At 41.4% G+C, this 23,729-nt stretch overlaps 2 protein-coding genes across 4 annotated transcripts in view; both read left to right on the top strand.

Moving 5' to 3' along the window:
- The window catches only part of srp72 (signal recognition particle 72), a 13,422-nt gene extending 7,076 nt beyond the window's left edge, over window positions 1-6,346 (top strand). Inside the window, exons 11-20 of one of the 2 annotated variants that reach the window (XR_004766132.1) lie at window positions 418-490; window positions 715-779; window positions 875-970; window positions 1,547-1,650; window positions 2,082-2,159; window positions 2,951-3,088; window positions 3,178-3,215; window positions 4,622-4,623; window positions 4,887-5,046; window positions 5,486-5,608. Coding sequence is in view for 1 of the 2 variants with exons in the window: in XM_035425823.1 (XP_035281714.1) it covers window positions 418-490; window positions 715-779; window positions 875-970; window positions 1,547-1,650; window positions 2,082-2,159; window positions 2,951-3,088; window positions 3,178-3,215; window positions 4,887-5,046; window positions 5,486-5,666 (933 nt within the window). In the remaining variant the exon portion in view is untranslated. Of the gene's footprint in view, window positions 1-417; window positions 491-714; window positions 780-874; window positions 971-1,546; window positions 1,651-2,081; window positions 2,160-2,950; window positions 3,089-3,177; window positions 3,216-4,621; window positions 4,624-4,886; window positions 5,047-5,485 lie in introns of both variants that reach the window. The other variant, XM_035425823.1, reaches the window with a different exon arrangement.
- A 2,811-nt stretch (window positions 6,347-9,157) lies between these two features.
- arl9 (ADP-ribosylation factor-like 9) lies at window positions 9,158-22,427 on the top strand. Of its 2 annotated transcripts, XM_035427660.1 has the most exons (5): window positions 9,158-9,747; window positions 18,282-18,329; window positions 19,765-19,933; window positions 20,344-20,519; window positions 21,099-22,427. In XM_035427660.1, the coding sequence occupies exons 1-5, from the start codon at window positions 9,583-9,585 to the stop codon at window positions 21,276-21,278; spliced, it is 738 nt and encodes a 245-aa protein (XP_035283551.1). In that variant the 5' UTR covers window positions 9,158-9,582; the 3' UTR covers window positions 21,279-22,427. The 2 variants fall into 2 exon arrangements, with proteins under 2 accessions (XP_035283551.1, XP_035283552.1); XM_035427661.1 differs by lacking the exon at window positions 18,282-18,329.
- Window positions 22,428-23,729: the final 1,302 nt, after the last annotated feature.

Genomic DNA, 23,729 nt, shown 5'->3' with positions numbered 1-23,729 from the left:
ATTTCTAATCTGGGTCCCTATATTAAAAAGCTTGAAAACCACTGCCCCCGACCATAGAACTGCATTGCAACTGGAACAGCCGATGCTTATTTCACAGATTGTGAGAGCTATTCCAGTTGTAATACAGTTCTGGTGTTTTTTTTTCCTGCAACGGCACACTTTTTATAGTCAAAAAATTCCGTGTCACACCACTATCCCATTAACCACAAAAATGTAAAAGAATGTCACACGTTCACTTGTGGTGGAATTTGAACATTTCCCCGGCACACCTGGTAAGCTCTGGACACGGCGGTTGAAAAACGCCAGGCTTCGGGTTTAAACCTGCGGCTTAGCTCCAGCTAACCACGCTGCATTTGACCCCGTGTGTTTGGGTTTGTCTTTGCTGAAGCCGTTTTCTTCCCCCCCCCCCCCTATCAGCGCTTCTCAGAGCAGCACCCAGAGAGCGCGTCTGAAATCAAACTGACCATGGCACAACTCTACTTAACTCAAGGTACTGCGCCGTGGAAACGCTCCTGTCAGCGTGGGCTGTTACGTTCGCAAATGGTATTGCTCTGAGTCGTATGAAATTATTATGATAGATTTTGGTAGGTAGAAGATATGGAAGAGTGATGTTGAACATGAAAATATCGGTTGAGTGTGGCAATAGTAGTGTGGTTATTTTGGCACACTTTGTATTAGTAGCATGTAATATTCACGCACAGTTTCTGTCTCTAGGTCATGTGACAAAAGCGTGTGACATTTTGAGATCGGTTGAAGAATTTAAGCACAAGCCAGGGATGGTAAGGCCTTTCATATAAAACACTAATAATGTTGCATTGAGGCGTTGGGGTGTGACGTGTCTCTCAGGCTAATATCTGTTTGAACTGCTCCACAGGTCTCTGCTCTGGTTACAATGTACTCTCACGAGGAGGACGTTGACAGTGCTATAGACGTCTTGAGCCAAGCCATTCAGTATAACCAGGCAGAACAGGTACGCGACTAAAACATACTTGGAGTTCTTTCATAAATACAAGAATTATTGTAGCTAAAATGAACAAAAATACAATTTACCCTGCAACCTCTATAATCTCACAGAATGCATTTATTTCTCTCATTCCTGTAACGGTACAAAAAGCCTGGGAGCTGAGGTAGTGGGGAAAGGAAAGTGAGCAGTGGTTGCCCACCGCTCACTCAATGAGCCGATGTGTGTTGTGACGCATTGTCACGTGCCTCTCACGAAGCACTTCAGCCCCTCCCACACTTTAGCCCCTCCCACACCTCACCAGTGTGTCCTTGCCCAAAGATTGACAACCACTGCTTTAGAACAAAGGGTGACAACAGGTTTTTTTTTTTTTTTTTTTTTTTTTTTTTTTTTTTTTTAAATCTACTTCCGAAATGAATTTTGAAAGGAATGGTGGGGAAATTGCGGTCTGTCTCTTCCAGTGCTTTGGTCAGGCAAACGCTAAGGGTCCTGTATGATGTGATGGACTGATGCACAGCACGTGTTAGTGACCTGGATGTGCATTAAGCTGTTTCTCTCTCTCTCTCTCTCTCTTCCCTCCACCAGCCTGGGTCCTCTGAGCATCTTTCTCTCATTCGCGAAGCCGCCAATTTCAAACTGAAGTACGGCAGGAAGAAGGAGGCCATTAGTGACCTGGAACAGCTGTGGAAGTGAGTCCCTGTCAACACGCATGCGCACACAAACGCATCCACGCACTCCCAACGCATGTGCACACGTGCAGGCACACTTGCCCATGCTCAGGTACTCAGAATACAAGCAAGCTTGCATAACTTGCACACACAGATGGAACATGTATGCACTGCACACACACTTGTACAAGTACTCGCGTGCACAAGCGCACCATAGTCTATGCTTGTCTGTGTGACGCACAGCTGCGAACGACGTAGTCTTTTCACAGAAAACAAAGAAAGTGCCCTTTGTTTCCCCAAGTCCTTGAGTGCTTGATGCGGGGGGAGCTTCAGACGGCTGTTGACTGGGGTTGAGGTTAGATTTTTTTTCAAAAAGGGGTGTTTGTCATGAAATGGAACAGTCTTTTGAATACATATTTCTAATTTTCTTTTTTTTTTTTGTTTGTTTGTAGGCAGAACACCAATGACATCCACACTCTGGCCCAGCTCATCTCTGCTTACTCTTTGGTGGATCAGGACAAAGCAAAATCGTATCCTTTCCACAGGAGGGTGCTCTCGTCAGATTGGGCAGTGTGGCCCATAGCTGGGGGAAGGGGGAGGGGGGGTGGGAACGGGGGGGATTTGGCCTGTGACAAGTTGTGGAGTGGAGTTGTGGGTTGAAAACTTGGTCAGGGATACTGCTGTGGCTCTCTGTGTTCCTTTGGTGAAATTAATGTAAATGGATAAAATGAGTAATCAAATGCAAGCAAATCTGTGGATATGGACTGGAAAGCACATATTTAATATCTGTGTAGCATATGTGAATGGCTCTGTATTCTGAATTCAGCCACGCTTTGTCTAGGAAATATAAGCACCAGGGGTCCTTTTCAGGAGAGGTGCATTGGCCAACTAGCTAGCAACAAGTCTAGGCTGTGTCGGTATTAGATCTTTGTTACATTTGTGTTAGCATTTTAAATGCATCTGCTTTTAACCCCTTATAGTGACTTTAATATGAAAACATTCCTAGATCCCTGAGAATTGTCCAATTCTAACCAAACCGTACAGTCATGAAAGTTTGCAAATGTAGAAGTTATTCTTTTTTTTTTTTAACTGTTAGGGAAATGTAACTGTGCCTAAAGCAGGGATCTAGAAGTCCATGAATTTCTATGCCTCCAAGAGGGTTACCAGGGAAGCGCACTAAAATCCAGCAGGACACTGACCCTCCAAGGGGTAAAGTGTATTGATGCTTGACCCCAGTGTGGTAAAGTCTGCCCCTACATTCACATACGCACTCTCTAGCACACATGGAGGAATCCTTAACCCCCCCCCCCCCCCCCCCCAGACTGAGCAAGCACCTCCCCTCCCCCGAGTCCATGTCCTTCAACGTGGATGTGGACGAGCTGGAGAACTCGCACGGGGCCACCTACGTCCGCAAGAAGGCCGCCAAAGTGACGGGCGAGAACCCGCCCAAGGAGGAGGGGTAAGGCCACACTCTGGAGGCTGGCTTAACTTGCTCCCGAACTCCCTCATTGTGGTTCCAACACTCTCTGTTGTCTTCTCATTCCACAGACAAGGGGATGTGAAGAAGAAAACGAAGAAGAAAAAAAGTATGTTTCGCCGTTTCTCAAACTTTGGTCTTCAGGAAAACCTTTTGGGTTTTGGTAATTTAACAGCCTTACAGGTTTTTTTTTTTTTTTTGCATGTGATTTATCTTATAGGCATCTTGAAAAAACATTTAAGTGGCCTGCCTATGACATTTCAATGCAGTAAAAACCCTGTGTGTGTGTGTGTATGTATGTGTGTACATATACACTCACCGGCCACTTCATTAGGTGACAGGAGTGGCACTCGGTGTGGTCTTCTGCTGCTGTAGCTCATCTGCTTCAAGGTTTGACATGGTGTGCGTTCAGAGATGCTCTTCTACATACCTCGGTTGTAACGAGTGGTTATTTGAGTTACTGTTGCCTTTCTATCAGCTCAAACCAGTCTGACCATTCTCCTCTGACCTCTGCCATCAACAAGGAGAACTGCCGCTCACTGGATATTTTCTCTTTTTTGGACCATTCTCTGTAAACCCTAGAGATGTTTGTGCGTGAAAATCCCAGTAGATCAGCAGTTTCTGAAATACTCAAACCAGCCCATCTGGCACCAACAACCATGCCATCTTCAAAGTCACTTAAATTACCTTTCTTCCCCATTCTGATGCTTGGTTTGAACTTCAGCAGATTGTCTTGACCATGTCTACATGCCTAAATGCATCGAGTTGCTACCACGTGATTGGCCGATTTAGATATTTGCGTTAACGGGTGCAGTTTGCAGTTGAACAGGTGTACCTAATGAAGTGGCCAGTGAGTGTATATTAGGGAGGTTAACAGTTAATAGATAAAGTGCTAATCATTAATAAGATCGTGATTAACATTGATCGTGAAAAATCTACAGGTGTGTGTCAGTTCTTCATCTGTGAGAAGACAACTAAATGCTATGGGTATGAAAGGATGTGTAGCTGTCAAAAAGCTACTACTGAAAAAAGGAGATGAACAAAAGAGAAGAGAATTGGCGCTAGTACACCAAAACTACACAACTGAGATGTGGAGTAAGGTTTCATGGACTGATTAATAAATATGAGATTTTTACAAGTGAACGCATTATGTATGTCGCCAAAGCAATGAAAGATACTCAAAACCATTTCTACACCCTTCAAGCATCGTTGAGGATCAGTGCATGTTTTGGGCTGTGTAACAACGTCTGGAGTTGGTGATTTGGTTTTGATTGACAGCATCATGAATGCTGATAATGCCTTCTGGACAACATTTGATCAGGAGCAAATCAAATGACGCCAGCAAGATAAATGACGCCAAGCACACGAAGAAGATAAGGCTGCTGGTGTTCTCGCAACAATGGACTGGCCAGCCCAGAGTCCAGAGCTCAGTATCACTAAATGTGTTTGTGGGATTACTTGGATCGAGAAAAGCAGAAAATGTAACCAGCTGGTAATTTAAGTGGTGTTTACAAGAAGTGTGGAAAGATATCCCTGCAGATTTTTTCGAAAAACTCAAAGCATTCTCCCGAAAAGAATGCAAGCTGTAATAAAGGCAATAAAGGGGGGACGTGCTAAATTCCGAATGTTTTTATATTGTACGTGGAGTTTTTTTGTGTAATTTTGTGTTAAAATATACATTTGCTTCATTATTTTCTGACACTGAAAAATAGATGGCTTTTAAAAGAATTCTTTCTTTTTTATAATTTTTTTTTTTTTTTTTTTGCTTTGTTGCATGCAGGCAAGCTGCCGAAGAACTACGACCCCAAAGCGACCCCTGACCCCGAGCGGTGGCTGCCAATGAGAGAGCGGACTTACTACCGTGGCAGGAAGAAGGGCAAGAAGAAGGAGCAAGTGGGCAAAGGAACCCAGGGGGCCACGTCCGGAGCCGCCTCCGACCTGTGAGTCCGAGCGCCGTGGCTCCAGCCCAAACCACGCGGCCTCTGCTTACCGTTCGGTTTCGGATGTCGATCGTATCTCATTAGGCGGACATTTTTATGCAGAGCAATTAGTTTTACACTTTAAATTATTTGTTTAAAAAGCCAATACACGCTGCACGCTAAACTTTTGTTCAGTATTGTTATGAACGGTCTTCGCTTCACTGCACTGTACTGCTTTAGCAGCAGCATTAGTCCTATTTTTAAATCTCTTGTGTGTGTGTTGCTGCAGTTAAAACCATAATTGGTTGTAATTGTGACGTAATCAGTTGCTGGGGCAACCGAGCTAACCGTGGCAATCTCCTTAATGGTGCAGGCTTGCGCCCGAGAGACCCGCAGCTGTGTTAATTGGGTGAGGTCATTGCGCCGGGTTGATTTTTCTCCAATCTCGCGCTGTTGCCAGGGACGCCAGCAAGACGGCCAGCAGCCCGCCCACTTCCCCGAGGCCGGGCTCGGCTGCGGCCGCGGCCGCGGCGCCTTCCAGCAACGTGGTGCCGCCCCGGCAACAGAAGCCGGCAGCCTCGGGCGCCACGCGGAAAAAGCCCCAGCAGAAAAAGAAGAAAGGAGGAAAGGGAGGCTGGTAACAGCACGTGGACACGCCCCCCTAGAAACCACAGGGACACGCCCCATAGCAACCACACAGGGACACGCCCCGTAGCAACCACAGGGACACGCCCCCTGGCAAATGGGAGGAGGAGCTCTGCCTCCATCCTCGGTCTCAACTACAGAGTTCACACGGAAGGGATGGAAGCCAGTCACAAGCTTTCCTGTTTTTAATGTATTTTTTTAAACATCCGAATAACGGTGTTACTCCATATTACTGCACAGATGTAGAGTAATCTCTTTATTGTAGCCATTTCTGCCATTTTTCTTCTTTTTGTTTTTTGAGGATGCAGTTTGCAGGAAAAAATTCTATTGGGTCCCCCGCCCCCCCAGTAATTTAAATGGTACATTTAAAATGCTGCCTATAGTCAATATTTTTCCCTCCTTATATGCCTGCATGTTCCACATGACACATTAGGCCTTTTTGTCATTTTTGTAATTGACCAAATGAAGAAATACTGCATATGCAATGTTAAAATATATTTATTTTTAAAATTCCCTACATAGAATACATCTGAAGTATAATTTCAGAAATATGATATCTGGATGTTGTACTTTGTAAATTGTATGGGGAACCAACCAAAATAATGAACCGGGCAGAAGGTAGGCAGAGTCTTTGGTGCGTGCACAATAAATTTGGTTCCTTGACAACCATCTTTAATGATTTTGTGTGTTTCCTTTGTTTATGACTGTGTTTCCCGTACAGTGAAGATTTCCCCCTCCCCAAAATGATTTTTCAGTATATATGTGCTTATTTTCTACAAGCAACACATTGTAGTTTTGTATTTATTATTTTTTCTTTTAAATGTCAAAGTGACATACAGCCGACTCATTTAGCTGCGTGAGCTGCCCACCCCCTCCTCTAGAAAGCTAGAGGAGGGAGAAACTGCACCACAGATAGGTTGCCATAACATTACTGTCTTAGTAACCGTTACAGTTAACAGTTCAGCCTACTTGCTTTAATTGAAATTGATTAAAATCACTGTGTTTAGACCCGAGGACATTTTGGATATTAGGCACCAAGTCCTTAATTTAAAAGTTTTGAATGTGTATGTGATTATATTGTCCTCCAAATCATTCTGATGCCATGAAGGTTTGTCTGTAACTGAGACCATTACTGCAAAAATAGTTTTCGTTTGGGTTCCTTTTGCATTCTGTTCATTCTCCATCGCCGGTACAACTTGGCATGAAAAGTGCCATACAGATTTCATTTTCATCTGGAGACATGGCCAAAATCTTAAAATAAACAAAATTGCCACAAAACACAAAATATAAATTCTCAACGTGTGGGAAACGCTGTATGATTTCATTGAACATGTTGGCTGGTAGTGGGGTCCAAACCTACACTGACCCAGAGTCACTAAGAAGCAGCATGGTGCTATTGGAAATCGTTTTGCATGTCCTGTATCGCTCTGTGCAGATAGAACCATGTGACACCAACCACTCAATAGGTGTGCAAATGTTAATGTACACTCAGTGGCCTCTTTTATTAGTTACGCCCGCTCGTTAGCGCAAATAGCCTGCTCCTCCAAAGAGCTAATTGTGTGGTGCCAGGCGTGGTGGTTCCAGCTTCCCTCCTGGGATTTTGATGCACTAAGGTCTATATAGTTTATGGGAAATGGTGCAATTAAAAATAAACTTTAAAAAAACATCCAGTGAGCTGCAGTTCTGTGGGTGAAAACACCTTGTCAGAGTATAATCGGAAGAGGGGCTGGAGCAGCAATAGACCACGCCAGCTTCCACTCCTATCGGCTGAGAACAGGAAGATGAGTCAACAGTGGGCACATGGTCCTCAAAACTGGACAATGGTAGATTTTTAAAAAATGTTGCCTGGTCTGACGAGCCTCGATTTCTGCTGTTACATGCAAATGGTAGAGTCAGAATTTGGCACAAGTGGCATGGATCCATGGATCCATCCTGCCTTGTGTCAGTGTTGCAGGCTGGTGGTGGTGGTGTAATCATGTGGGGAATGTTTTCTTGGCACATTAGGCACCTTAATACCAACTGAACATCATTTGAATACCACTGCATGCCTAAGCATTGTTGCTGACTGTATGCATCCCTTCACGGCCTACCCTTCTTTAAATGGGTACTTCCAGCAGGATAATGTGCCGCATCACAAAGTGTGCTTCATCTCAAGCTAGTCCCACAAACATGACAGTGACTTAGTTTACTTCAATGGCTTGCACAGTCATAAGATCTCAATCAAAAGTGCACCTTTGAGATTAGGTGGCATGGGAGGCTTGCAGCATGAATGTGTGTCTGAAAAATCTGCAGGAACTGCATGAGGCTATCAAGTCATCATGGACCAATACTCTTAAGGAATGTTTCCAGCACCTTTTTGAATCCATTCTGCGAAGAATTCTGCCAGTTCTGGAAGCTAATTGGGATCCTACCTAGTACCAGATGGTTGTACTTAGTAAAGTGGCTAATGTTTGTATATAGGCTACATACCATGTTACCATGACTGGCATTTCATTTCCCACAGATCTCAGATTTTGTTTTTGCATTTTAAGAGCCTCAAATTTTGTTTTTGTGTTTCAAGAGCATTGTGAAAAATGTTTTCACTGTTCAGGCTTCAACATTTTTTACTTGTATTTCTTGTTAGATGTCATTGCTTTAGCAGTTGGGTAAGTTATTTTGGCACGACAAGTGAATCAATGAATTTTTTTTTTTTTTTGAGAATTATTTTTGTAACAAAATTACATTGCAAGAGTTTGTGTTTTAAAACTATTTTGGCAAGAAATGAATGCGAATGAATTGGAAAACTGTGAGGAACAGCGCTGCCGTTAACGGTCAACAGGGATATCTTGATGTTGCTAGTATTATTCAGGCTACACAAATACAATGGGGTAAGCTCCTGAAATTACTTACAAAAATGGATTACCAAAGTATCCATTTAATATTAGTTTTTATAGAGATGTTTTCTGTTCCTTTTTTTTGCTGTACTGCTCCATTTTGTGTGCTATTTCTTTTCATCTCTTTAGTTTAATATCTTAGTACCTTTACGTTACAATGTCTTCTGAAAAATGCACACCTATTAAAACCTGTGCATTTAATCTACAGTGTAGAATTCATTATTATACTTGCACAGTCCAATTTATAATTATGTACATGGGTCATCTTGGAACTTCAAATCATGATTGAAGATTTAATAGTGGAACAGCTTCGTAGTTCAATTTTGTTTGATTTTTTGACTGGGAAATTTCTTACAATTCTTACCATAATTTACAGATTTGTGAAGCCATTTGCAGGTTTGTGAATCAATTCTACACATTTGTGACTTGCTAAAAAATAAATAATAATAATAGTAATAATAATAATAATAAAAATAATAATAATAAATACCTCCACAGATTTCCTATTGAGTGAAAGATTCGTGTAGGTAGGCCTAGGAAACGTTTAAACCGGACCCTAGGAAGGAGCGTTTTATTTTTTAGCAGAACGAAAACGAGGTAGGTCTCCGCAGTGCGCAGAACAGAAAGACAATGAGCGGCAAGCTTCGAAGCAGGATTAGGGCGCTCCTTGCCTAATCATTAGTGACTTCAACAACCGGTTTTCGTGTGGTAGCAAAGCTATTTTTATCCAGATCTAGGCTCAGCATTGCGTTAAAGTGTTGTGTTCTAATGGCGATATATTTGCATCATTATTATTTTAAAAATAATGTTGGACAAAACGGCATAAACATCTGAAGTTGATGTTTGTTGGTTCGCTGTTGCTAGGATTCTTTGTCCTCGCTCGTTAGAAGTGGCGCTGGGATGGTCTGTTGAAGCAACAGCCCACTCGCTGGTTGAAAGCGGAAACAAACTTTCGCATTGACTCTTGAGTGCACAATGCTGCACGGAGTGAGACACTGACATCTCACATTTCTTCGGAATAATTTTGTTTGTTTGCAACATGCCAGGTTTGAGAGAAGCTGGACTCGTGGGTGCTGCGATTGCTATCGCTGGCGGAGTTGTGTACGTAACGTGGAATTTTTTGTCTTCGAGGCAAAAACTCGAAGAGCCTGTTGAAAGAGAGACCGAGAAAGAACTCAGTAAAGAGACTCCGGTCTTACCAGAGGTAACCTTAATTTTGTCTGTTAATGTACTTTATTTGGTTTGCCAAGTCTATTTTGGGGGCACGCCTACCTTTATAAATGGCAATACCTTCTGCGCTTCCGTGCTGCTATCTGTGGCTAACTAATGCGATCACACTGTGTAGCTCCTTGCTAAACCGTGGCCGGCCATACTGTCTGCCATTTGACACAGCTTAAAGCTATATTTATATTTTTGGAGCAAACCTTATTCACATGTTTATAAATATGCCTCGTTAGTTGTAGTTTCGAGTGTAGTAGGCTAAATAGCTTACCCGCTGGAAACGTAAATATTACTGGTTGGGTTCAATTTGAAAAATAAGAATAGGCTAACAGTTGAGTCGTACGTTAAGTTTATATTGCAGAGACACTTCTGGTTCATTACTTCTGCCCTTTTAAAATTTTATATTTTTAATTTGTATATTGTGTGCGTTTGTAAATATACGTAACTTTCTGGTTTAGGTCAGTGTTGAAGCTAGCGGACGTTTAGCTGTTAAGTTGCAGCAACATTCAGAATTCGCGCTGCGATGACTTGGGCTACATTTATAAACACAAAACCACTTGTTGCTGTGCCGATGCATTTTGTCTGGTGACGGATCAGCTTTGCAGTATCTATTCACAAAAACACTTGTTACTATTCCGATACATTTTGTCTGTTGACTGATCAGCGCTGCAGTATATATTCAAAACGTAGCCTATTACTGTGTCAGAAATTCCCCGTTTGAAGCTTTTTTAGCTTCACTCACCCACAACCACTTTGGTGATGTGTCACAGGAACATCTGATTGGTATAAGCAAATGCAAACCCTGTAGCCGTAATTCAATGTATGTACATTATTTTCAGTATTTTACAATCATAATTGTTGAAAATGTGGGATAGTGTGTACATTTTATAAAATGAACTTGACAAGCAAGTAAACATATCCTTTCTGGTGTGTAAGTGTTCATCGGCTGTTTAAAACATTAATTTAAATGATGTCTTTCTTTTTCCATGTGACAATTTTTTTTGTATGTGATACTTTGATGTGGCACTTAAAAGTTTGAATGACCACAATGTGTTCAAATGGTAAGATGAAAAAACCCTGGGCCAAGCTACTTGAAATAATTTGGGAAACGTTGAGTAGCAGCATTGCTTTGAATACAACATGTTTAATTTGTGTGAGCTAAGATAGCCAATATTTTTTCTTGTAACTTGGCCTAATTTTGATATTAGTACTTTTAGTCGCAGGCCTAGATTTTTTAAGTCCTAGTGACTTACAGACAGTGCTTTGTATGTGTGAGTAACTTGGCATTTTTGTACATGAAAACTTGTTTTTTTCTTCTGGTATCATTTCTTTTTGTACTGTGTTTGTTATGAGTAACTGATAACAGTAATGCATGTAGGCTATGAGAGGCATGCATACATACATGCACGCACACATACATTGTAGCCAGTCCCACATCTAGAGTGCTGTGATTGGGGAGGACGGGGGGCTGACAGACAGACAGATAGAGATAAAAAAAAATACGAACTAACCCTTTAAGGAACGCTTGTGGATTATGGTTATCCTTATGTGAGCTTTTACAGTATGATCAAAGTGGACCAATTTAAACTATAACAGGGTGGCACCATGAGAAACCGCAAAATTTGCAGTGGCCTAATTTGAACTATAACGGTGGCACCATGAGAAACCCAACACAGATCTCCTTGAAAAGCACTTATGCACTTACTCGTTTGACAGATGTCCGATGAGCCTTCATTTACAAAATTATCAGCAATCTCCTTCAGTTTCAGCTCCCGAGCTGGCAACTTGTTTACCCTTCTCCCCTGGTCCGTTTTCAGTTTTTTCTTCTGCAATCCACTTTTTGTGTTTATAAGACATAGCCTTAGTTGTAGCAAGGACTCCTCTTTGCTCTCTTCCTCAGCTGGCTGGCTGACCTTACAGTTTGACCGGCAAAACTACAGCTAACAGCTGTGCCAAATGGACACTTTACATTGGACAATAGCATGCACAGACATACTTCCCAGCAATCTTTGCATATCAGAAAATAACAGTAGTACCAAAGAAATTACCACATTATTTAATGGAATTAATTAAACAATGTGTTTTCTGCAGAATGGGTATGTAGATTAAGTTTTACGTGATCACAGACTGTTGTATGAAGAAGGCATACTAACCGTGACCGAGATGAGTTTGCTTTTTGAACGATATATAAAACAGATGGCACCTGCATGCCTACCCAATTCTCTTATGGATGGTAAATAGTAAATGGACTGCATTTATATAGCGCTTTACAATTGATGCCTCTCATTCACCAGAGCAGTTAGGGGTTAGGTGCCTTGTTCAGGGACACTTCAACACGCCCAGGTCGGGGTTCGAACCGACAACCCTCCGACTGCCAGACAACTGCTCTTACCTCCTGAGCTATGTCGCTATGTCTTATGTTAAACGAGAGTCTCAAATACAATTAAAAGCTTGTGCGTGAAAGTGCTTTTTTCATGTAGACTACTGCTAGATATGCAAGTGTCATGTTTGGAATGGAATGGAAGTGTTTTTAATGTGGTGTTGTAGACACGACAGACATACTACTTGTTTTGTATGTTGGTAGAGAATATGGCTGGCTAACATTAATTTAGAAAGCTGCCATTTGCAGGTAACGTTAGCTACAGTAGCCTAGTAAAAAAAAGTAGTTAAACAGTAGCAATGCCACAGCATTGAGCTGTTGTCACTTTTTAATAAAACCAATAAATCTGCCGTCATGAAATGCATATGGCTCCCCATTTGTGACTTTTGCTAAATATATGCATTGAACATTCTGATATAATTAAATGTCTATATTGCATAAAGGAATTGTTATAAACACCTACTTAATTAAATGTCTGTGAATGGATTTGCAATAAGAAGACGTCCTTTAATGCTGTCATTTGCTCGTGCTTTTAAAGAAGGTAGCCCAGTAAGCACACGCCCGAATATAGATGGCATGCACATATCTAAAGGGGTGTAAATGTAGGTTGACATGTTTTGGCATGACTTACTAGGTTAGGTCACTTCAGCCCTAATTCAGCTCAGGTTTTACTTCCATTTGGTCTGCCTTCTAGCTGGCTAGAAAACTCCACACAAATCAAACCGGTTAACCAAACTTCTAGATGGTATGACATAATACAGTCTATATGTTTGGTGAAAGACTGGCTAGATTTGGTTGAAATGTGAGAGTTTTCTGACCGGCTAGGACGTAGACAGTCTATATCAGAGTAAAACATGAGTGAATTAAATTAATGGTAAATACAGCTAACCTAGTGCATTTATGTCAAACCATTTTTCAAGCTATTTACATCCCTTCAGGCGTTTAGATTGCCTACCTTCTGTATTCGGTCTTGTGCTGACTGGTAGACAAACTATACTCATCCATAGACATGAAATGGTACTATGTGGAGTTTGCATGTGAAATCATAGAGAATGGATTTCAGGAATATAAATGAGTTCCCACAAGCATTATAAAGTTGCAAAAGCAACAGTTTTAAAGTTACAGGCAATTATTAGTAAACAAATCAGCTTGCATAACAAATTAGAGAGTTGGCTGAGCCTAAGTTGGAATTCGATCCAGAGCGTCGACGGTCCACAGGCAAGCATGTTACCAGTGAGCCACCAGCGAAGTATTCGCAGCAGCAGCACACTTTTTTGGCTAAAAATACATATCTCTATTTGCGTGTGTATGTGATGTTTTAATTGGCTAGTGTAGCTGAATGTCCAATGGGGAGATGTATTGTTTGTGGGCCTGGAGCATTTGTGATGATGTAATTAGGCAGGAAAAAGAAGAAGAAGGAAAAAAGGCAAAATCCCATAAGTCTGGGGCTTTACTGTGTGGATGTGTGAAGTTGTTTGTGAATTCTGACTGTTGAAATGGGGTCAGAAGGTACAGAAATGAATGTTGTTAAGGGCTGAGAGTCTGTGGTCATTGTGGTTATTTTTGCAGAGAACCCTGAAAAGTTCTAAACTCTCGGTGCTGTATGGGTATGGGGCATGCCGCCCCACCAAGCCACAATTAGAGGAAAGCCGATAGATGCAGGGCTTGGTGCTACATTAGGGTCCTCGTTGATTTTCAAATGGGGCATTTATGTGATGCTGATTTTTGTTATCTGAAGAGTTCAGATGTTGGTTGCCACTCTATATCAGAATTATTGGAATACAGAATACTAAGATTGGACCCTCGTTTAGTAGTATGGTTGATTTTCATTCTTCCCTGCTAAGCGGGGCTGATTTTCACTCTCTAGGTGAGTGTAATCTCTGTTCAATTGGTGACATTCATTAATCAGTGAATTATTGCCGTGGCCATGTACAAACTTGAGTGAGGTGGCATCACAGCCTGTTATGTTTGGGTACCAGTTCATGTGGGAGTGACAGGAAATGAGAAGGTGGATGCCTCTGGTACTTCCAAAGCCCGCAATGCCTGTTGAAATAGGGAGGGCGGAGGCAATGGCACTCATTCAGCAGGGCATCACACAACAGTGGCAGACTTTCTGGGACACAGAGAACAGAGGCCAACATCTGTATGGCACACAAAGGAGTGTGGGGTGTGCACTGCACATGGGCAAAAGCCGGAGGGAGGAGGTGATGTTAGCTTGCTTACGATTGTGTCATACATCTGTAAATCATAACCTGTGTCATGTTGGAAAGCATGCTACAGGCATCTGCAGTGGCAGGGTTCAGCTTGAGCGGGTCTCACCGTTCACCATCTGGCAAGTCTTTCTAGATGGGCGTGGGGGAGAGATATAAGCCGCATTTCCACCAGAAGTACCCAGAACTTTTAGTCCCAGGGACTACTTTTCAAGGAACTGAAAGGTTCCTTCAGCCCATTGTTGTCTGCGTTTCCACCGCGGTCTAAAGTCCTGCGAAGATTAGGCAAATTAGCCCACTGACGTATGAAAAAGCGACGTTGTCGTCGGTCCATCTGTCCTATGATTTCTTCTGTAACCCCATACTACCACCCAAGTAGCCTACATTATTTTCTAATAACCGGGACAGCCCGGAGGGGTTTATTCCACTTAATACAACAGATTACCAACAATGACTATATATGGTTACTTTTGTATTTATTGATTTTTATCGATTTAATCACCTGAAATTGAAATGTTCTTCCGCGGCCGTTTGGGCATATTTTACCGTTGTCAGGCAAAACTGTCGTTGGTAGTTGGACTTGGACCGTTGTTATGCAACAAATAGGATATAACAGGCCAAATAGTCAGATTGTAACTGTTTTATATATCCTCTCAAACACATTTATTATGTTTTTATGCGAACATTCGCTTTCATGTCTTGACATCCGAGGCGACAGAATGCATTCACATTCCACAAATAACTGGCAACAACAGCAGAAAACATGCACACGTCGTAAACAATTTGCTGTTGAATTGATTACTTTCTCATCGTCAATTCCATATAGGCTAATCGCAAAATGACAAGAATAGAACGAAAACTCGGACTTGCATGAAAATTTAAATTAGTAGTGGTACAGCCACCGTTTGCTTTCTTTCAAAGTTACTGCTAGCCGAGCAGCGAAGTGTGCCCTCCAGATGCGAACGATGCATCATAAATTAGTCCATAGTCTTCCTGGTCTTTTTGTGGAATTGAAGAATGGCACAGTAAAATTATGGCAGTCTGACAAAGCAAAAGGGACGATTACTAGAATTAACCTGTTATTTTACCCTGACAAAAAGTGCGGAAGGTGATTTCCAGTTTGCTTTTACTGTATCACCAATGTAAATTATGCAGAACTACCGCATACCTCACATAACTGTATCAAACGTTTTGAGTCAATTACAACAGGCTAACAAAGAAAATCCGGAAGAAAATATTCAGCAACCGAATTAAACCGTTTGAATGTTTTACGTAATATGCTGTCCCAGCACGAATGCTTAACATTTTATAAAACGAATACTAAAGCAAGAAAAGAACAGAAGAGCACGCGTTATAATTCCAAGACGTTGGCAGGCTATAACCAAAAGTAGGCTACTGCGCCGCATAACATACAAGTTTGATTTCAAGTTATTATGAACATAAATCGGTTTGCGGCTGCAGATTTTTAAAAATGGCGGTTGAAATAAAACACTGCGAGTCGTCGACCAATCAGAAATTTTCAGCGCTTGCGCCCCACCCCAAAAGTTCCGGTACTTTTGGAAAGTACTACCCCCTGAGCAGAGACTTTTATAGGGGTAAAATAAAGTCCCCGGAACTTAGCCTAATTTAGACCCTAGTTCCTGTGGTGGAAACGCGGCTATAGTGTATATCAGTGGTTCTCTAACTTGGTCTTGGGGACCCCTGCCGTGTGCATGCTGTTTTTTCTGTGTGTTTCAAGTTCTTTATTCATTATTTTTCTTGAACTTGGTTTGACTCGTTATTTTTGCCTTTGAATTCATTTTGTTCCTAGTCATCTTGGTTACTGTATTGCACTACTCTCTGGACTCCCCAAAAAATATTTTGTTAAGATTCAGGCACAGTGAAATTTGGAACCAAGTATGAAAAAATGTGTTCTACAACAAATGTACATGCTGCACCTTTAACGACTTCTTACCTTACAAACGGGGAAAATTCTTAATTAGCCATTCCAGTGCCATGTACATTTCCAGAAAGCAAGCTACTCCCTGAAAAAGCTTCAAAAATTTGTTTACGGCTTCCTTCTAGCTGAAATAATCGCTGATATATCCCATTGTGTAACCAGCAACTTGCAGGAGGGATTTGCTGAATGCTCAAGCTACAGCTTTGTGTGTATGTACCATATATTTTTTATAAGGGCTTTGTTCATATACTGTTACTGTATGACCAAAAGTATCTGGGCCCCTCCTTGGTCTTGGGCTGTTTTTCATGGTTGGGCCTGGCCCCTTAGCTCCAGTGAAGGTCACGGATTTGATTCCTGGGTAGGACACTGCCATTGTACTCTTGAGCAAGGTACTTAACCTGCATTGCTTCAGTATGTATCCAGCTGGATGAATGGATGCAATGTAAATTTTATGTAAAAGTTGTGGAAGTCACTCTGGATAAGGGTGTCTGTTAAATGCCTGTAATGTAATGTAATGGTTTTGTCGAAACTGTGTGTAAGAACTTGACTAGCATGCACAGTCCTTACCTCAACTCCATCAAACTCTTTCGGGATCAAGTGGAAAGCCAACTGCGAGCCAGACCTACTTTCCCAATCTGTATTATTGATAATTCATTCTTTCTAAATTCCAATCTGTGAATTCCGATTTGTCAGAGCAGACTAAAAGTACCTCCCTCACACCTGCTGCTTTTTATGCTCCCTATCGCCTCCATGCCTGCCCTCGCGTGTGAGTGGCCCTCACATTAGTGACACGTATAATTAAGCATGACTCGGAACAGAGGCTGGAGTGATTAGGAGGTGAATTGGGACCGGGGGGTAGTGTGCACTGGCCTGTAGGGCTGGTCTTGAAAGAAAGCAGCTGCCCCTGCGGGGAGAACCTGCACGTGCTCGGATAGCGTCCTGTGTTCACAGCTGTCATTCTGAGACCTGCTGAGTAGCATCTGTGTTTTATTTCATTTCCAAAGTATTGTAAGCTTTCGTTCACCACACTGTCAGCGGCAGGTTAGCAAGTGGTCTGCTGATACCCCCGCTGTACTGGATCAAGCCATCGGAAAACAACCTGGTGATTGCTCAGGTTGATGGGAGAATGCACGATGCACTGTGGTAACCAGTAACCATGCCAGTCTGGGTGTTTATCTTCTGTGAGCATCTGAAACTCTAAAATTAAACACTACCAACGCAAACAATCCAAACCAGTATTTGAAGTTCTTAAGTCTGAAAATTGCAGGCTTTTTACAAAAAATAGTGTGCGCGCTGCACTGGATTTAGCAGCATCTAATAACCATCTGTCTGGGATGAATAACCTGTGTCAGAAATATCACTCAGAAGCAAAAACCCTTTCATATAGGCTAAGTTAGCTCAAAATGACTGTATTGCTCCTGTTGGAAAAAAGGATTTTGCGTGTAACGTGATATGATTAATTTTATTGCCCATCAGTGTCTAAAACAGAGTCACCGTAGGTTTCAGATTGATGGTGATAATGAAGTCATAGCATAAATACTGTATAAGGTGTGAATTGAAACCACCTGACAATGCACCATATTGAAGGAATAGCAGTTGTTTGATCAGGCATCAGTCAATAAAGCCCTGTGGTCTGCCTTTAGAAGTAAAGGTCTCACACCCCCGCTGATGAAGACTTGGATACAGTGTGTCTTTGACCCCTTTAAAAGCAGAGCACATGCAACAGTGTTCCTGCATAGTATTTGAGCAGATTAGCATGCTGAGCATTGGTGTGTTTTGAAAAAGACCAATCGGGACAGGAAATGCTTGATTATTTTTATTAGGGATGGGGGGGGAGTGGGGGGGGGTGTTACACAGACTTCAGCGTAACTGTAAACGCACCATGTTGAAAATAGTATGGATAGACATGCTGTTCCAGTCATGGTGAGATAAGATGTACAGTATGAGAGGTTTTACAGAATTAAGTGTTCTTTTCTCGTACCACACAGACAGTTCCCACTGTTGCTGAGGAGCCAGAGAGAAATGATGTGCAAACAGTAAGTTTCTATTTCCCTCTTTATCTCAGTTTCACCATGAATCTGTGCCTTGTATGTGTACACGAAGGTCAATGAATCAATGCACTTGGATGCAATGGGAGTCGGTGACCCAATATGAATGTCATATATATGCTAGTGGAATGAATACCTTTAAGAGATTTTTCCATATGTCCAGATAACGTCATTTAAAAATCACCAATATATATAATGCTCTCTAATGTAAACCACTCCAAGGATGTCTGTCTTTCACACCGGAGCCTGTGACATCACAGACTATATGTGGCTGCATCCCAGACATATTCCATAGTCTGTGACATCACACTTTATATGTGTCTGCATTCCAGAGCTTGATCTTGAACATTCTGTCTGCTGTTAAATCTGAAACATTCCGATTTGTTGCATCATACATCATTACTTTAGTTACTTATCCAGAGTGACTTACTGAAGTGGAGAACATCGGTGTTAGTCAGAGAAATGCAGAAGTGCAATATCAACAAGAAGGCACAGATGACCCACCAAGTGTAATGTTAACCTAACAAACCCACAGTTTGTATTGTACCGAAAGTAAATACCACCAGATAACCTGTCTTTGCACAACTACACTCGGAACATTAGGATAGGTAATCCAAAGAAGGAAAGAGGATATCTAAAGGGCGTCAGAGGAGCCATGGTGCAATCTGAAGACGTGGGTGATCAGTCTGCATTGGATATGCACATGTGAATGTTCATGAAGGAGTAAAGGACATTACTTGATATTTCTTTTTGAAGAGGGACCTGGCATAAACCCTCTGTAACAATCACACGGCAAGACAAATATGAAAGCAGCAAGATAAGAATTATTGCCGCTATAGATGCTTTCCCGTTTAGCACATCTCTTCATGAATATTCATGAACTGTAATTGAGCACCGGAAACTCCTGCTACTGAGGAAGGAGGCTGTATTGCAGTAGATATGCTATTAAGGCCTGTGGCACAAGACTGCAGAGTCTAACAGGGCCTGTGACATCACAGCCTGTAGTGCCTAACATCACCTGTGGGTGGCAGTGTAGCATAATTGTTGGAGAAATTGGCCTGTAACTTGTGGGTTGTAGGTTCAGTTCTCAGGTTGGGTGCTGCTGTTGTTTTGAGACACTTCATTTTGTATGTACATGTAATCTGTACAGATTTCTCAGTATAAGAGATATTCCTAAAGCTTAAAAATAAATTGCCTATGACATCTACTGTCCAGCCACAAGTCAAACTTGCTCCAAGGGGTATGGAAATTAAGAGATGCAGAAATCTTTGTTCCACTTTTCTCAACAGTGCGCATTTTAGTATTAGAATTTACAGTGTGTCCTTTCAAACGACTTTCCGATTTCTGTTCTGTTATCAAGCTGGTGTTTGGCCGATGTGTTCCTCTTCATCCCAGCTTAACAGTGCGTTTCTCTGTGTGGTAGGAGAAACCGTCCAGCAGGCAGGTTCTGGTTCTCGGGCTGGACGGTGCTGGGAAGACCAGCCTGCTGCACTGCCTGGCCACCGGCACCCTGGAGCAGAACATCACTCCCACTAAGGGCTTCAACGCCGTCTCCATCAACAAAGAGGATCTCAAGATCGAGTTCCTGGAAAGTAAGAGCAAGCCTTCAATGTATTAGCATAGTTACGTCACACAATTAATGCAGTACACACTGTATATATTTGATATATATAGTGAACTCTGTAATGTTTTGGACAAAGACATTTTTACTTGATTGGGCTCTGTACACAGTTTAGATTTGTAATCAAGCCATTCTCATTTGTTTAAAGTGCAGATTCTCAGCTTTGGAGTCATGTTATGAAATACCTAAAAGAGCCTGCGGAGTTCTGGAAAAAGGTTTTGTGGACAGATGAGACCATTATTCAATGCTGTAGTTTTTCATTAAATCTGAGAATGCTCACTTTATCCGCGTGTGAATTTATTAAAAAATTAAATTGTTACAGAGCCAAATCAAGACACACAGACACACACAGTAATCTTACCTCTTCTCTCTGTGGTAAAGTTGGAGGCAGTGAAGATGTAAGGGCCTATTGGAAGATGTACCTGAGCAAGGCGGAGGTGCTGGTTTTTGTGGTGGACTCATCAGACCCCGCCCGCTTCCCCCTGGCCAAAACGCACCTCCACGAGCTGATTGCCGAACACCCCCGCCTGTCTTTAGTGGTACTGGCCAACAAGCAGGTCAGTGAACTACATTTGGAGTTGCTTCATTTACGTAACATATTTTAGATATTTTTTGGTGCATGCACGATCCTATTTTATGTGATCATGTCATGGTTGTCCAACTTTTTGTAGACTGAAGACAAGGTGCACACAGATAAATATGTATAACTTTTATAATTTTTAAAAACGTAACTTTTTGGCTACCACTACAAAACACCACCCTTTATCAGGCAGAACGTTGTGATCTGGTGAAGGCAACATTGGTTGAAACATCATGTTCTTAATAATAACGGGAACATATACTGTATTTTGCAATGTCTGAGCCTCGCACCTTTCATTAAAACTAAAGATTTTTTTAGGTGGCTTTGTGCTGGATAATACCTCAGTGAAAATGTTCCCATCCTAACTTATCTAACTTATTAAAATGAGTTGTGCATTTAAACTATATTCCTTCCTGAGTAGCTGTACTTGGCTCCAAAGTTCTCCCATTTGTGTTTTAAATGGACGCACAGGAGTGAGGGAGAGAGAGCTCTCTGGAGTGCACCTGCATTTATTTCACTGTCCCGTTGTGTTTGTTGTAAAAACGCTTGTTTTTAGGATTTGGAAGGGGCGTGTGGCATCACAGACCTCCACGAGGCCCTGTCCCTGGGGGGCGTGGGGGACGAACGGAAGCTGGTCCTCATCGGGACGCACGTGAGCAAGGACGATGCCGAGATCCCCTCCAGTGTCCAGGACGCACGGGACCTGATCGTTCAGATGGTGTCAGACGCTAATTAGGGGACCCTGTTTCCCCCCGACTGTACCCGTCACCTTCACAGTGTGCATATTGTATGGGGGCCATTTAGGCCTGGGTAAAGTGTTTCGAACTCTTTACAATATTATTTGTGTACTCGTTTTCCACAACCCCTATATTTGGAGGACTTTGTCTCTTTATATTTTTCACATTAGCATCCACATCTAACCAGACAAAAAAATAATTTATTTGAAATAAACAGTCACGTTTAAATATTCAGTTTATGTACGCCAACAGACAAATCAAGTGCTTGAATTAAAAAGGATGCTGCTTTTGAGAACACTTGCTGATCGCTGAGAATTTTCCAAATATTGGCGAAAGATTGATGTTGTCAGTAATGTTGAGGAATTAAATTGGTGTCACAAGGGTGAAAGTATTTCAGCTGAAGCATTTGACCTGGTACTGATTTGATTAGACAGATGCCGTTGACCAAAGACTACAATACATGTGACTGTTTCAATCTCAGTAAGGAGTCCTGACCCTCGTCCTGGAGTGCCAGGTTTTCACCTTACTATCAGTCCTGTTTGGACCCAAGAAACCAGGTGAGGAGAGTTAATTGTGTACTCAACTGCTTTATTTGAGTACAGTGAAAACCAGCAGGCCCCGTGCCCCAGTAGGACCAGGTTTGCCGGTTTCAGGCCCTATACCGATTTCAGTAGTGCAGTGGAATAATTCTAATATGGATCTTTTGGCTCTTTGTTAGCCTTGTTTTAGTGTTCACAAAATTGTTTCCAAATAGCAGTGTCATCACTTGGAAGTCACATATGCTTTCAGTTATTTATGTTTTGGCAAGACTGAAATGAAAAGATGTTTTTCTGTCTGTGTATGCTGAACATGCAATTGAGCCAGGTATCCATTTGACTCATTGAAACACTACCAGTTTAAGTTTGAATGGTTTGATAACAGACATTTTAGAATCTTCATCTTATTGTACAGATACACACTTAATCTAGGTTTTGATCATATCTGTTTGGAATTATTTTTATTTATACATATTTCCTATTGCATATTATATGCATTTATGTCAAGTATTACCCCTTACTTGATGTAAATGTAAAGCTTGGTACAAAATCCAGCCTAGGTACTTGGCTCCTTGCAATTGTGTTATACTTTATCACTCTCCTCTGTTGAAACTAATTAATCATTTTGTAATAAACAAAAAAACATGTTGAGTGTTCATACCAATAAAAACATGTAATAATTTACATATTGATGTATGTTTTAACATGGGAAAACAAAATGTTTGTTTTTTTTTCTTTCTTTTTTTTTCCTTTGCTACTGAGGATTGACAATTTAAAATGGAAATACATTTCTTCAGCAAATAAAAACTCAGTTTTTCCAACATGTGCATATTTGTCTTTGTGTCAGTGCAACAGTATTGATGAGCTTTGTTATTCATAACATTTTTTATTATGGTAAATGTAGAATAGAAATGGATCAAATATATTTAATATAATATAGAATATTTATTACCCATATAATATGTAGCCCTGTTTCCATTATTAGCAGCATCTGAGCCATTGCTAGTAGGTAAGTCTAAGGCTAGGCTTCAGCCAGTTTTTTCTCTGACTTTGGCTAAATTAAAAGCAGTATTTTTTTTCTTAATTCACAATTTGGCAAGTTCATCGATCCCTAAAACTGAGTCATCAAACTGAGTTTGTGAAGAAAGAGTCACGCCTCCATGTACTTGTAAGGCAGATGTAAGGACAGATGTTGAATTGAATACAGATCTACTTAGCTCACTGTTTTGCCATATGGTCTGAAATGCCAGGTTAGTGCATACATGCATATGTTATACTTGGCCCCCAGGATTCGTGTAGACCAAATGCAGGGCGCTGGGCAATCAACCCCCAGGCCATTTACAAGATTCCTCCATGTTTTAATAAAGCACTCAAAAAAAGAAAAAGGACCATGATTAAGTCTGTAACTTCTTGTTCTGTGAATTGCAATATGAATTTAGTTATGTTTAAGTAAATTCTTTCAAAACATGCTTTTCAAAATTAATGATCTAAGTTGTTTCTGTGAACAAACACGATTTTCGGCCTGTGTTGTTTGACCTTTACGTTGTAAGCTTCACATATCAGACAGCAGTATTAGCAGATAATTATTTTTTTTAATTCTTAAGTATGGCTCAATATAAATGAGTTCCTGCTTTTTAATCAAAATTTCTTTTGACCTCTGGTGTCACATTTAATCTGATAGCTTGTACAGGAAGTCTGGGGGATGAAAGTGGAAGCACTTCCTATACAGACACACAACCGAGTCTGACAGCGTTCAGTCATATTTCAGAGGTAACACTACAAAACTGGCAGAAATTCACGATGTATCAGCACATCATACTACATTTACATTAACACTTTTACCAGACAGTTGGCCGAAGTGATATAATTGTTTGGCTGGAACACTTCAGGTTAAGTATCTTGTTCAAGCGTACA

The sequence above is a fragment of the Anguilla anguilla genome, chromosome 7 (assembly GCF_013347855.1).
Source record: "Anguilla anguilla isolate fAngAng1 chromosome 7, fAngAng1.pri, whole genome shotgun sequence".
In the NCBI taxonomy this organism is placed as follows: domain Eukaryota; kingdom Metazoa; phylum Chordata; class Actinopteri; order Anguilliformes; family Anguillidae; genus Anguilla; species Anguilla anguilla.
Note: the sequence above shows the minus strand (reverse complement) of the source record. Positions and strands in the feature narration are given on the sequence as shown.